We start from the raw sequence: 16021 nt of genomic DNA on the forward strand, positions 1-16021 counted from the left end.
GTTGAGCTTCGAAGAAGGTTGAATTGGATGGAAGAAAGCGATGGAGTAGACTTTATCGGAAGGTATAATGTTGGGTATGGGCAACATATTCGTTGGAAGATAATGCCTCTTGACTCCGAGTTTCATTGGGAAGCATATAAAGAGAGTGTGTTGGTCTCACAAGATAAATCATTTGAGTTATTTGCCACAAAGGTTGTTCGTGCTCGGCTGCACATTGATTTGAATCGGTGTGCATCTTCATATGATGTTAGAAGCCCGGTTCGAGATTCAACACATGTCACTCCAGATGTGCATGACACAACAATGAGCCAACCTCCAATGACCCAATGTTTAAGCCCCGACGGGAATGACCAAGTTGATAATGAAGACTTGCACATGGATGGTGGTGAGTTTGAGGGTGATGAATCGGAGGCTTATCTTCATGACCATTATGTTGGTGATGTTGAGGCAAATTGCATGGAAGAGGACATGGACCATGAGATTCCATACAATAGGTCCTATGCGTGGGACTCGGAGGATGAAGGCCCAGATGAAGAAATAGATGAGGATGGTTTGACGGCTAAAGAAGCCAATGCTTTCAAGAACGTAATAGGCCGTAGTCACAAGACATCATTGTTTCGTGATCTAAGCCTAGCCGATAAGGCGATTGTTGATGGTGGCACAAGTAAAATTCTTGCACCAAGGTTAACTTCAAAGCGAGATACCAAAGCAAGTGTGTATGGTGTTAGTGAAGGAACAATCTTTGAAAGCTTGACAGAACTTCAAATATGGGCCAAGGACTACGCGGTTAAGTTTCATCGGCCATTCATTGTGGAGAAGTCAAACTCGAAAGTGCGTTATGTGGTCAAATGTGAGGAACACAAGAATCATTGCCCTTGGGTTATCCGTGCAAGATGTGTCAAAGGCGGGCCACAATGGAAGATTACAAGTTTCGTGTTTCACCATCGATGTAGTGGCAAGGATATTGATGATGCTAATGTAAAGGATGATCACCGTCAACTGACCTCCAAATTCATTGCATATCGATTTTTACCCTCCATAAAGATACTCCCAACATATCCCATTCGGGCTTTGATGGAGATGGTGAAGGAGGTTTTTGGGTACGAGGTGAAGTATGGGAAGGCATGGAAGGCCAAGCAAGCTGCCTTTGAGATATTGTATGGTGGTTGGGAAGAATCATACAACCGCCTCGCGATGGTGTTGAAAGCAATTGGATGGAATACCAAGCAAGGAAGGCGGATTCACACAAAATCCAGTCCTTTGATAACATAGAATTTATTTACCAAGTTGATGAGCACAGTGGAATGTCGCGTGACGGCGTGCCATATGGAGGTGGCTCCTTCAAGGTTTATCTTAAGATGGGCGCGTGTTCATGCGAGAGGCCTACATTGTATCATCTCCCGTGATCTCACTTGTTGGCTGCATCTCGCACTAGAAATGTGAGTGTCAACATGACCAACAATGTAAGATTGGAGGAGTATTCGATCAATGCGGTCAAAAATACATGGGCTGCGAGGTTTCATCCATATCTAGACCAATCTAAATGGCCGGAATACCATGGAACCCCACTATACCCTAATTTGGAAATGAAGGTGGTGACACATGGAAGGCGGAAGACAAAGCGTTTCTTGGGTGACATGGATGATTGGGGTGGTGGATTCCGTAAGGAATGGGGGAGCCAACATTTCGCAGAGCCTCGTGATATCAGCCGTTGCGGTGAATGTAACAATGAGGGGCACAATAATAGAGGTTGTATCTCAAGGGGCAAAAGAAAGAGATCAAAACGAGATGGTGATGGTGGTGATGGTGGTGTGAGCCACGGTGATGGTGTAGCTCAAGGACGTGGCCGTGGTGACGGTGGAGCTCGAGGACGTGGCCGTGGTGACGGTGGAGCTCGAGGACGTGGCCGTGGTGACGGTGGAGCTCGAGGACGCGGCAGTGATGACGGTGGAGCTCGAGGACGTGGCCGTGGTGATGGTGGAGCTCGAGGACGTGGCTTTGCTTACTGGCTTAGGACGTGAATCTTATGTATGTGTTGGTCATGTTAGGTGTGTGGAATGTGTGAACTTATGTATGACGTGATCCTTTTGTATGTCCCGCATTTATGTGTGACATGAACCGTTTGTATGTCCATGAAACTTTCTATGTCCCGCATTTATGTGTGAACTTATGTATGATCTGATGTCTTATTTTTGTTAAATAATATGGATCAAACTAAGTCCTTAATCTGCGGGAAACTAAGTTAAAAAAATGTGCAGCACCATGGCGCCCTGGGAAAGGGCTTCATGTAAGTATGCACAACGCCCTAACTTGGGGCGCCATGCATGGCACGCTGACTTAATTAGCATGACGCCCTGAACATCAGAGAGCAAAATTTGGGTCCTTATCCGTTTCTGCAGCCAACAGGCATGGCGCCCTGACCCAGGGCGTCATGCTGTCAACAGGCATGGCGCCCTGCCCCGGGGCGCCATGCTGTCAACTAGCTATTTGATGATGCTGATGCTGGCTATTTGCTGAGTACTGCTGCTGCTGTTGCTGTTGCTGGAGTTTTGCTGATGCTTCAAGAACATTAAGTGGAAGAGAGCCATCACAAATGCATCAAGTCTCATACATAGTTCAAGACAAAGTTTCATACATAGTTCACCACAAATGCATCAAGTATCATACATAGTTCACCACAAATGCATCAAGTTTCCTACATAGTTCAAGACAAATGCATCATTTCCTTCCTTCCCCCCTCTTAGCCGGTGCAGCATCCTTCCCCTTCACTAAGCGCCTTCTCCTCTGCAACGACACCTCCACCTCCTCCTCCTCTGAAGCGGCCTCGATCACCGGGGCCTTACGTGCCTTCCTGTCATATTTGTGCGGAGTATACTTTCCACGTCTTTGACTAGGCTGGGGTGCATCGGGCATCTGCGAGGTGTTGATCTCATCATGCGTCTGTTTTCGCCGCCCTCCCCCTCGCCATCAACCGAGTCATCGAGTGGGTGTTCTGTGGCACTTGATGATGATCTCGACCTCTACGTAGAAGGCATTGCGACATCGATGGAGTGGCAGCCTAGTAGAGCACCCAGGCCACGTGCCCAAGACTTGCTCTGCTGTGAAATCAACATGTCAAAGTAAGGAGACAAACATTAACAAGTGAGTATTGAAATCAATTTACGAAGTGTCATACCTCAACAAAAGCTTTTAGCTTGTTGTACGCCTCATCACCTGGAGGGTACTTGAGTGCCTCGCTAGCGTCGTTCACATGCTTCGAGAGCTCGGATTGCTGTTTAAAAAGACAAAATAAATCATGTTCGGCTCAATGTTTCTTATGGTTCCAACTAGAGATAACGGTAACTTACCACAAAGCGGACAACGGGCCATCTCTTATAAGTTTGTTGTACTACATGTTGGCCATCCGGTCAAACCCCGGATTAGGTTCATGCAATATGTCATTTGGATCAAATGACGGCGGTTTTATTTGAGTACGAGTAATGGAACGAAACCACACGAGATAGTGGTTGAATGCTTCCGTATCGAAAGCCCGCGGGGGAGGCTTAGAAGTAGGTTCACGCAATGAGAGTTCAATCTTATTGATCTTGTGCTTGAACTCCTGGATGTACATGTCATGCTCACGATTCCACTTCTTTATACTCTTCTGCTTCATCTTGTCCAAGCTGCTTATTCAAATTCATCATGTTCGTTAGTAGCATGAAACAATGAAAAGAATACCTTCATGTAGTATTAAGCATTTACCTATGCAGATGTATCGAAGTGTCCTTGAACTTTGGCGAGGTCTCCTGATATAAGCCAAACTGTGTCATAACCCGCTGTGGCTGATGAAACTCAACGGCATAGTAACAAATCAATGGGCAACGCATCCGCCATAGGTTTGCTTCTTCATAACACTTTCGGTTCAATCTGAAAGTCAGACTTCTGCCAATATTACCTGCCGTTCCGTATGGCTCCCAGGTCACCTGTAGCGTCAAATAATAAAATAGATGCTTATTATGATTTTTAGAAAATCGAAGGGGCAACACAGTCAACAAACTAACCTGCTCTGGGGTCATGATGTCGAGCTCGTTGCAATAGTGCAAATACATGGTCTTTGAATTGCCAACAAAACCTTCAACCTTGTCCCACTTATACGCCCATGTAGGCATACGGTCCGGGTCATCATGATCATCCCATGGCTCATAACCAAGACCCGCAGGCGTTGGCCGCCCAACTGGCAAGCGTTCCCAACTCCAGACCGACAAGAGAAGCATGGGACCACCGATATTGTCTTCCTTTGACTTGGCGGTGTTCTTTGGATCCACGCCCCTACGGCAAGCCTCGTCCAACTACACACAAATAGTAGATATGTCAGTACAGACCATATAAAATATCTACATTGTTAAGATACTATGCAAAACTAGTTACCTGCCGATACAAATAAGCTAGTGCCGCCGTACCCCAACTCAGTCCATGTTCCCACCCAGCAAACAACTTTAACCACATAAAGGAAGCATTCACGCCCGTGCCATCCGAGAAAAGAGTTCGGCTGACTACATACCACAAGTATGCCCTGCAATACTGTTGCACCGTTTCATCATCAACATCATCCGGGCACTTACTAAAGTTCTCAGCAATCCAATGATAACTAGCACCGGCGGACTTCCCTTGCACCCCCGACTCCTTCCCAATGAGTCCCACCATAGTCTCACGCCATCCCTCTGAAACTGTGCTAAAACAAATAGGCTCTCCTTTGATAGGAAGTCCAGTGATCATTGTAACATCCTGCAAAGTCACCGTCATCTCTCCAGCAAAGAAGTGGAAAGTATGTGTCTCAGGGCGCCATCGGTCAATTAGTGACGTGATCGCACAAGGATTCATCTTCAGCATCGAACGAGACACGAGTGAGACAAATGGGAGAAGCCCAGTATTTCGGATATACTCCGTGTATCGCTCGTCATATTCCATCTTCTCATGAACTGCACAAGACCTCAAGTGAAGCTGATAAAAACCCTTCTTTCATCTGCCATGAACCGTGCACGATGAAGTAGATCGTACGATGGATGGATCAGAGAAGCCATCCTACAAAATTACAATGCACATCGTAAGCCTCCTTTTCATTTGTAAATATCCAGAATAATGGAAATATAAACATACATACAGGTGCAAATACCCATATCCATACAACAAATGGATACATACAACTACAAATCCGTACCTAAGCCAAATCATCCATACAAGTGAATATGCACACACACATTTGCACACAACCTTCTATTCTCTATGTCAAATTTGCTACCAAATACATAAAAACTAAAAAACCCTACTATAAGTACCAAATACTAATCATGCCATACATATCCCTACCCATACATTTCTAATACAAATGCAAATATCAACAAATTTTGAAAAAGGGGATGAACTAGGGTTTCTACACATGGGGTGAATGCAACAAAATTAACCAATAAAAAGAGGAGAAAGTTGGGGGATTACCTAGAGGATTAGAAGGGGGAGAAGATCCACCGGTTTTCCCCTTCGATCTGTCCTTCTTGGCCGCGGATTTGGAGGAGGGAAGGGAGGGGCGGCGGGCTGGGCGGTGAGAGGAAGAACAGAGACGAGCCTCTGTCTCTCTGTAGTGAATCGCGGCGGCAGGGGTAATTTCATCGAAGGGGCATGGCGCCCCCGCCCAGGGCGTCATGGTCACGCCCATAGCGCCCCCGCCCCTGGGGCGTCATGCAACCACAGATGGGCCCAGGCGTACCGACGTGGCTGGTCAGCGCCACGACATGGCGCCCTTGACTGGGGCGTTATGATGTCTAGCATGGCGCCCCAGGTGCAGGCGCCATGAGGAAAGAGCCATTTTATAAAATATTTTCAAAAGAGGGTCATTTTGTGCTGAACTTTGACCAAAGGGCCAGTTTTGTGATTTTCCACACAGCACACACTATGACGCCCCTTCCGTGACGCGGAGTAGCACGGAACCTCCCAGGAGGGAGAGCAGCATGAGTTCCAAAGAACTTCTCAGGAACACTGGAACAAGAAGCGGAGAGCAGCAGAAGTTCCAAGGAACTTCCCTGGAACTTCTCTCTATTCCTTAATCAAGAAAACGAATTCCTCGTTAACATATATACTCCACTAGCTTGTGTGCCTGTGGGCCCATCCCACTAGCTTGTGTGCCTGTGCAGACCCGGTTTCAACAAGCAATGCAATGAATCACCGTCCCTGTCAAAAAAAGTAATGGACCCAACGATGGAAAATAATGGATTAGATTCGCTTTGCATGTCCTTTTCTTTGAAAAATTCAGAATACACTTTGAGCGGCAGCACAACCCCCTTTTTTATTTGAATACGTACAGGTGAAAAGAAAACTTTATAATGCATCTCTTTCTAGATTTAAGGATTTATATGTTTTAAAAGTTCTCAGAAATCAGAGTTCATTTTTCTATTTATTTTACAAATGGATACATACTGTGGAGTGAGCTAAATGGTTGCTGAATTTGGACAAAAAACTATTCATTTTTAAGTTGTGCAGAAAAACTAAAAAATGAATATCCCTCCCTCCCTCCCTCTCTCTCTCTCTCTCTCTCCCTCTGCGAAAAACTATTCATTTCTAAGTTGTGCAGAAAAACTAAAAAAGGAATATCCCTGTCTAAGGTAAAAGTTCACTCATCTTCATGGCAGCGTAACGATTACACAGGAGTTAGATTGTTGCATGTCATTTCTATTGAAATCAAGCAAAACAAGGAGAGCGCAACCTTTCTATTTGAAAAAATAAAAATCCGACGAAGGAAAACAAGCATATAATAATAAGAAGGGGTGGATAATACTCCCAAAAGCATCTAAGAATAAAATTGAGCAGAGAAAAGTAACGCATAGCCAGAATCACACACATTTTATTATGAAAAAAAATACTACTATCTATTAATAGAAGGGAAATTCGACATGGATCTTTTCGAATTAAGGTAAATTCTGAGTGGAGGCCTTGGCTGCTAAAGTCGTCCTGTGGAGCCCACCCTAGTGGAAAAAATTGGCAGCCGTATGGTGCCCTCGCTTGGGTAAAAAGAGGACCCAACACAAACATAGCACGCTTAGCCATAGTAGCGAGGAGCCTCCACACAACTCAGCTGAGGAACAGCTTGGGTGGTCTTCAACTCTTTATCATGGGGAAAAAGAGGAAACATGATCAGGGAAGGGACGACGAGTCGACCTCCTCCGATGCCAAGCGGTATAGGTCTTGCCACTGCCAGAACAGGTTAGTACTTTCCCTCCTCACTCCCTTTTGCTGTTTGCTCTGCTGTTTTCTCTAATTTTCCTTTTGACATAAAAAATTGTAGAAGGATGTTAAGTGATGGAATGTCTCGGGAGGGGTTTTCAGATACCTTCTGTGACGCAGTAATCGAACTGAAAGACGCCATACAGGTATATTCATCTCTTGATTCACCGGAAAACTGGAGTGTTTCTTTTCTCTGTCGATAAATATTGCACTGATTGGGTTTTTCTTTGTGCCAACATTACTTTGACACTCTGGATTAAGCTTGAACCCTATTTCTGTTACTGATATGCTCTTCTTGAAGACACAATAGCCTTAATCCTATTCATGTGATGGAATCCACAGCATATAAATCACCTACGAGCTGGTTTATGGACCGTATGGTTATGATCTCACCTAAGTACGTTGTTTCTAATGCATACTGTCGTGGAATTAACACATCAGATATCCTTAGTGTGAGGACTTAGTCGCGAGGCCAACGCATCTATGTGGTAGCTTGAGAGGGGTTGAGCGGAATCGAGAGACGCAACACAAGATAAGGATTTAGACAGCTTCGGGCCCCGGAAAACATCATCCGATAACAACCCTACATGTTGTTTGAGGCTAGATCTCATTATCATCACGAGGGAGTCGCCGTAAACCGGCTCTCCTCTAGTTGTGTCTAGCCCTAGAGATTATTGTTTGCTTCTCCCTCCTTGGGGAGCCCTGCCCCTCCTTATATAAGTTAAAGGGGCGGGTTACATGTAGAGTCCATCTCGGACTAAAAACTTAAACTATTTTGACTTCCCTTCTTGGGCTTCTTAACGTCTGCCGGTTTAATATTGTCTGCCGGTTTAACATTGTCTGTCGGTTTATGATTGACTTAACACCTACAGGTGCTACCATCTGTCTTAACTCTGCCGGTTTAACACTCGCCGGTTTACCGTCTGCCTTAGCCATCTGTCTTAACTGTCTACCGGTTTAACACCGCCCCGGTTTACCAAGTCCCAGCCGGATTATGACTCCGGCCGGGTCATACCGCGGGGTATATCCCCGACATTAGCCCCCAGTTTAATTTGGGTTTATCCATGTTAAACTGATCCCGACATCCTTAAATCTTTGTCACTTCCTTCTTCTAGAAAATCCGGTTTAATAGGCCAGCTTCATAATTAACTTGCTGACATTGGTTTCTCATAGAAAATATATTGTGAAGAATAACTCCCTTGATTCAGCTCCCAATGCAAAAAATATTGGTCCTTGTAATACTCATCTAATCTTCAGCCGGTTTAAGGATGTAGAACTTGCTGGTTTATGATTACCACCATTGTCGGGTTATAAAAACTGATAATTCTGGGTCATGATTGTTGCCAACGCCGGTTCATGATTGTTCCTAACGCCGGTTCATGATTGTTGATGATGCCGGGTTGCAGACATAGGGTCATAATGATTGGTGACGCCGGGTCAATCTGGTTTGCTCAAAACAGAGAATTTGAAAATAGTTCTTCGATAATAATATAATACCTGTAGCCCCCAAGTCTTGAACAGAATAAAGTGATGATTTGAGACTTGTTTCCATATAATTACTGCCACTTTGAAGAAATCCATGCTGTTCATCTCAGTCACTAGCAAAAAACTGAATACTCCATATATGTAGCCCCCAAGTGACGGGTTGTCATGCTTGCAGCAACTTGAGACTTGAACTTGTATTATGCTCATAAAAACTTCAACCAGTGTAGCCCCCAAGGGCTGGGTCATTATGCAATAATGAGTAGGGACTTTGTAAATATAATCATGTAGATTTGAGCAATGATGTATAGCCCCCAAGGTCCGGCTCGGTAAGATAATATTGAGCTGGGACTTGATATATACTTCAATGAAAATAACATCATATGATGTGACCCCCATCTTGGGGCTTGAATCCACGTCCACAAGGTTAAGAGCCTTGTGCTTTACCAACTGAGCAGTGGACCCTTCAATATAATGAATAAAAAACTTTGTACCTTGAATTGTTGACAAGAGCAATTGGTAGCCCCCAAGGGCCGGCTCATTACGGTGTGATGAGTCGGGTCTTCAACAAGGTGAGCAAACAATGACTTTGCATTAGCCCCAAGTGTCATGGTGCATGATTAGAGCGATATGAGACTTGTGTATTTGATGTAATCTCAACTTAAATAATGTAGCCCCCAAGTGACGGGTCGTAAGCCTGCAGCGACTCGGGACTATTCCCTCTATTGTAGAATAAATCATATCAATTGATAATATGATAGCCATTGCGCTAAAGCGACTTTGAAAACCTCAACCATAATATTGGTTATTGATAACCATAATAAAAATCCAGCCATGTTGGCTATTAAAGATTTGAATAATATACCCAATGATTTATAAGCACCGCAATGCTTCGCGTACGCCGCTGAGCTTGTGCAGTGCTGTCACCGGCGGTCTTCCCCGACCCTCGTCCTCAAGCTTGATTTTGCGAAAGCCTTCGACTCCATTGACTGGAGGAGCCTCCGTCGGATCATGCGGGCTCGTGGCTTCCCCGAGCTTTGGTGCGACTGGATGGACGCCATTTTCCAGTTCTCTCGCTCGGCCGTCCTCCTCAACGGCGTGCCGGGGCGGTGGTTCGCGATCCGATGCGGGCTGCGCCAGGGGGACCCGATCTCCCCCTACCTTTTTCTCCTGGTGGCCGACGTCCTCCAGCACATGATCCGGCATGACGGTGTTCTGATGCACCCGTTGGTGGACGGCGAGCCCCCGGTCGTGCTCCAGTACGCTGACGACACCCTCATCGTCATGCGTGCCGACCCGGCGGGGGCTGTCCGTCTCCGGGCCATCCTGGACCTGTTCGCCGCTGCAACCGGCCTCACCATCAACTACCATAAGAGCACGCTCGTCCCCATCCATGCGGACGCCGCGACGATCGTCGGGGCGGTGGCCGCCATCCAGTGTACGGTGGGGGCGTTTCCTCAGGCCTACCTCGGGCTCCCGCTGTCCGTGGACAAGCTCAAGCTCTCGGACTTCGCCCCCATGATTGCTAAGGTGGATCGGTACCTGGCTGGGTGGCGTTCCCGCCTGCTATCCCCCTCGGGAAGGCTCGTGCTGATCAACACCGTCCTTGATGCCATCCCGTCCTACGCCATGTCTGCCCTGCGCCTCCCGCCCAAGGTCGTGGCTGCGCTCGACTCCCTCCACCGCTCCTTCCTCTGGAACGTGGCGGACCGCGCCTCGGGTGCCTAGTGCTTGGTTGCCTGGTCCAAGGTTTGCCGATCGAGGGCGGAGGGCGGGCCGGGGGTGCGGGATATCTCGGCTTAGAATGACCGCCTCCTGCTCAAACTACTGCACCGGGTCCATGCAACGACACCCGCTCGGTGGGCGCGGTGGCTCTGGAAGGATCACCGTGGGCGCTTGCTGCTTGGCGCTAGCGCGGCCACGGATAGAGGACCGCACTGGGCGGACTTGCCGGCGCTTCTCCCCCTCTACTGTGGGCTCACCAGGGTTGCCGTTGGGGCGGGGGAGGAAACCTCCTTTTGGCACGATTGCTAGATGCCCCCCGGCCCCCTGCGTTGTGCCTTCCCGGCCCTTTTCTCGCACGCCTCCCTGCCTGAGGCCACTGTTGCCCAGGTGCGGCGGGAGGGGCTGCCGGCCCTCCTGGTCCCGCGTCTGACCCGCGTCGCTGCCCGGGAGCTGGCCGAGGTGCTCTCTGAGTGCTACCCTCAAATGTTGTCGGGATGACGCGGTGCTCTGGCGGGGTAGGTTCCGCGAGGAGGATCCTGGTCACATAGACGCCTGGCTTCTGGCGCTTGCTGCACCGCGAGGCTGATCCCATGACAAAACCCTCCCTCCTCCCCCACCCCTCTTATCTTTGTACATGTTTCTGGTTGTAATTTGCTGTCCACGCGTGTCGTTCCGACCGCGCCCCCCTGTATCTGCTTTTTGGTGGAAATATAAGATTCAGGTGGGGGAGTTCTCTCCCCCCCCCCCCGGTGAAAATTCAAAAAAAAATTATAAGCGCATGATTCCAATGGCGCAATCCGAATATATACTGGCGACTTATAGTCCAAAGCCAGGCCGGGTTAATAAACACCGGTTTATAAGTGATTATGTACTGACAACTTGTAGTTGAAAGTCCTGCCGGGTTAATGAACACCGGGTTAATTTGATGACTGATAGTCATACCGGGTCAATAGATGCCGCTTCAATCATAAATTTATGAAAAAGAGAAAAATGTTGACAAAGGCAAATAAAACCGTGTAGTCAAGGTGTCGGGGGTTGGGTGCGACATATGCCAAAGGATGGCTTATCATGGTGGGAGCGAGTAGAACGTCGCCGGTGCCAGAAAACGGGATGAGGCGAAGACATGCACGCCGGCGAATCTTACCCAGCTTCGGGGCTCTCCGGGGAGATAACACCCCTACTGCTGCTCTGCGGGGTCTCCGCATGATCACTAAGGCGAAGTGACTACAAGGTTGCTCCTAGAGCTGTATTCTGGAGGTAGGAGAAGGCAAGGCTAGCTCTCTTCTTCCTATATGATCTGGTCTAATGCTAATGGATTCGAACCCTTTGCATGGGTGCCCTGGGGGGGTTTATATAGGCCTACCCCCCGGGGGTACAATGGTAATACGGCTGGGTGCGGGTCCCAGCCGCCTGTCTCTCAGGCTGCCGTCTCATCTGCCGACTGCTGGGGCCCGCCGACTAGCGGGCCCCGCCAGCGAGTCCGGTATTGTAGCCGTGCTCCTGATGACGCAGGCTCAGTCATGGGGTCATGGCAACAGTGCCGCCGTCTATCAGGCGATCACTGTCGTCACTCCCCGTCTTGTCTGGTTAATGGCGCGTGGGACCCGTGGGAGAGGCCGACCAACTATAGGGGGCCGACCCCCACAGGGCCGCCTTCGGGGCGTATCCACCGTCTTCCATGCTCTCACTGATAGGCCGGTCCGCCGTCTCTGAGCCGTACAGGTAGGCCGTCGTGGCCACAGTGTGCCGCCCACTGTGGCTGAGGTCAGGGAAGGCATGGCAACAGTGCCGGGCCACGCTGGAGATCTCCAGCGGTACGGCACACTGTAGCCATGCCGGCCCCTCGTAAGCAGGAGGTGACGGCCATGCCATGGTCATACCCGCCTCGCCTATCGTGACAAGAGTGGAGTCGCGGGCCGACTCTCTATAGCCGGCTTCTCCGGAAGTCGCCGGCCATGAGTCGGCTTATCCTGGAGTCGCCGTCTGGGACTCGGCTTATCTTGGAGTCGCCATCTAGGACTCGGCTTATCTGGAGTCGCCATCTGGGACTCGGCTTATCTTGGAGTCGCCATCTGGGACTCGGCTTATCTTGGAGTCGCCATTTGGGACTCGGCTTATCTTGGAGTCGCCATCTGGGACTCGGCTTATCTGGAGTCGCCATCTGGGACTTGGCTTATCTTGGAGTCGCCATCTGGGACTCGGCTTGAGGGGCGCAACCTGCCCCGATGTCTTGAAAGGTTCTGGGGCTCGGGTTAGCCTACCTGTGGCCCATTACTCCGACACAAGGCTTTTCAAGGGCTGCCAGGCCCAGATTCGAGGCTTTTCATGGGCTGCCAGGCCGCTGAGTTAAACCATTTTGCAAAGCCTTTCAAGGTGGGCCTCCAACTAACCAATCGTCATTTTAACTTTGACAAGTTCAGGGTCTGTATAAGATTGACTTGTCAAACGTTCGGCGGGTCATGCCAGGATTACCTGGATAGGAGTTACTTACTTGATGAAGGCAGGTTAACCCGGGGTTTTAGGTGAATACACCAGGCTTCCAAGCCGTGCTTGATAGCATATTACAAGGGTCCTTTCAAATTCTTTGTTGCATTGCACAAAGAGCCTTCAAGTAACTTTGTGAGCTATGCTCTATGGGTGCCTATGTTTGAGTTGTGCATAGCAACAAAACTCTCTTTGTCCCCTTGGGTGTGAAGCTCCCAAGCTTTGTTGTGGCGTGATAGCCGGATTAATGGACAGGAATCCGCTTTGTCAGATGAAGCCCCCATTTGTTATATTTTTGAGTTGTGCTCGCCGGGTGCCTATGTTTGAGTTGTACTGTGCGACAAACTCTCTTTGGCCCCTTTTGACTTTTCGGAGAACTCGAACTTTGCGAGAGATATTTCTTTTTGAACCAGATGTTAAACCGGATTTTGAAAGCTTCAAAGCTTTATGGGAGATTGATTTCCCTTGAACCGGATTGTAAAACGGATATTTGAGAGCTTCAGTGAGACTGACTTCCTTTGAACCGGATTTTGAACCGGAATCCTTTGATGACCCAGAACTTCTTCACTGAGCCGGGATTTTGTCATATACTTTTTGAGCCGGAAATTCTCGGGCGGCCATTAAATTTCCATCAATATAGCAATAGCCTTCGGAACCGGGTTATCTTTCCCTCCATCGTCCTGGCGTTCTTACATTCGCTTAAACTGGCAAGATTTGCTGAGTCATGTCATCATAGCCCCCGAGTCTTAAGACGACTCAAGGAGTTGTTTTGAGATTCTCCATATTTAACCATAGCAGAAGGTGTATATCATTGGTGTTGATAACACGATGTAAATCCACAGAAGGTTGATGTGACTGCGGCGGGTTATAAATGATCCCGTATGAGCCGTGTCAGCAACTCGGTCAATGGTTCCTTCCAACTGGTTGTTTGAAGTGGACCAAACTGTAGTGGCAGCGATTTGTGCGCATGCCCATTTATCCATCCAATGCAGACCGCGGCTGAATGATAGTTTGCCTCCAAGGTATTGGAAGAAAAACTGGGCTACCCAAGCAGTGACTTGCTCATACTCAATAAACAGCTCATGCAGATAGGTGTGGCCCGGTGTGTTGATGTAGACTAGGCCGCGAGGGACGAACGGTAAATACAACTGCAACATCAGAGGCGGTACAGACAGATGAGCCGGCCATGGCGTTGTAAGCCGGTGTGGACGGGCGAGTCAATCACAGGCGCGGTCCCGGCAAGCTGATGTAAACCGGGTCGTAAGGGCGGCGTCTTGCACGCATCCATTCACCGTGTAATGTGGCACGGACGAAAACCGGGCAGGACGTTGCCAGCGCGTGCTCCGTACTGTCAGGACCCCGACTCGATGTCACATCGATCTAGCCGGTAACACCTCATATCACTTTGCGGCCTCAAGCACGGTATTCCCACGGGTGTCGCCTTACCTTTGCCCGGGACCGTTTGCGTCTTTTGGCTCACGTATATGATAGTGTCGCTAGCATCCATATGATAAGGAGCCCGGGCTGACATGACTAGTCGTAAACCCAAAGTGGCACAGACTTACAGGGACAGGCATCCATGACCCAGCTTCGAACGTGTCGGTCATCAGCAAGTGGGTCCGGGCTGTAGCACTGGGCTAGCAGGACTCCGGTAAACCGGGCTGTAGCGGGCTAACAGGACTCCGGTACTCAATGCGTGACATTTCCCCGAAGGGACAGACACAGGAACGAAGAAGGACACATGCCGGCCAGCCTAAGTGTTCCAGAGCAGTAGCAAGCTACCATGGCTCAGCGGTAACACTAGGAGACATTTCCCGGTAAGAGAGGCTACTAAAGATAAACAACTAGATAGCCAGATCCCACACATACCAAGCATTTCAATCATACACACAATATGCTCGATATGTGCAAATACAACGAAGCATCACAACATGACTCTACGACACAAGTACTTTATTTAAGGCTCAGGGAGCCATACATAACATACACAAAGGTACGGGTCTCACGACCCAACATTCAAGTCATACAGTCATACAACCAGCAGCGGAAGTAACTTGTCTGAGTACAGACAACTAGTAAAATAAAAGAGGCTTGGAAAGCCTAGCTATACTACGTGGTCCTTCATAAGCTCAGGATCACCACCTGGGCCTTTAGCCTACTCGTTGATGTCAACGTCTACGTAGAACCCATCAGAAGGGGTTGCAGCGTCTTCTGTAAAATGTAAATTATAGCAACATGAGTACAAAGGTACTCAGCAAGACTTACATCAGATCCTACATACATGCACATTGTCAAGAAGGGTTGGTGGAGTTATTGCAGCAAGCCAGCTTTGACTCTTGGCTAGACTATCCTACGATACCTCAACTTGAAAATGGTTTTGCGCACACGAGTCCACTACTCACCACTTCAATACACTACCGAGGATCCGCCTCCGTCTTCCTACGGAAGAGCCATCCTCGGCACTCACACTTATCTTGAGGCTTTTAGCAGTTTCCATTTACTTGTCTATGAACTGTATAGGCAACCAAGTAGTCCTTTACCGCGGACGCGGCTATTCGAATAGATCATGATAACCCTGCAGGGGTGTACTTCTTCATACATGTTTCCACCACTTAGCGTCTGCACACGACATGTGCTCGGCAGACTTCAAGCGAAAGCCGACGTGGGTGTAGACCACGACCTACCTAAACACCTAAGCCTCTAGTCCAGGTTTATCGCCTATCCAGGTTCCATCCGCAGGGAGTCCGGCCGAGGTTTCCCATACGGCCCCGAACGATGTGAACAGGGTTCCCGAGATACCTAACGGGTATTCGGTACACCCGGCCACGTACCTACCGCATCACAGCCCACCCCTATGGTCAGCGCTGTCCACGGCCTCCAGTAGGCTACAAACACCAGAAACTACTTGCAACTCCTGGACAGAGAGCTAGGGTGAATAAGAAGTCGAGCGGGGTCATATTTCAGGGCCCAATGCATGGTAGTAGCTGTATCTTAAATCACACATACAGATCTCAGTGCTTAAGGTCGGCTTCAATGAAACAACCCACCATGTACTCCTACATGGCCTCTCATCGATACC

The 16021-nt window shown here is 48.6% G+C and overlaps 1 protein-coding gene across 2 annotated transcripts in view; it reads left to right on the forward strand.

The window, feature by feature from the left end:
• The first annotated feature begins 7052 nt into the window (after positions 1–7052).
• The window catches only part of LOC123071779 (uncharacterized), a 30730-nt gene continuing 21761 nt past the window's right edge, over positions 7053–16021 (forward strand). The window contains exons 1-2 of one of the 2 annotated variants that reach the window (XM_044495362.1): positions 7053–7230; positions 7313–7397. In XM_044495362.1, coding sequence (XP_044351297.1) covers positions 7139–7230; positions 7313–7397 — 177 coding nt within the window. In that variant the 5' untranslated portion in view covers positions 7053–7138. The remainder of the gene's footprint in view (positions 7231–7312; positions 7398–16021) is intronic. The other variant, XM_044495363.1, reaches the window with a different exon arrangement.

This window comes from Triticum aestivum, chromosome 3B (assembly GCF_018294505.1).
Source record: "Triticum aestivum cultivar Chinese Spring chromosome 3B, IWGSC CS RefSeq v2.1, whole genome shotgun sequence".
NCBI classification, from domain to species: Eukaryota; Viridiplantae; Streptophyta; class Magnoliopsida; order Poales; family Poaceae; genus Triticum; species Triticum aestivum.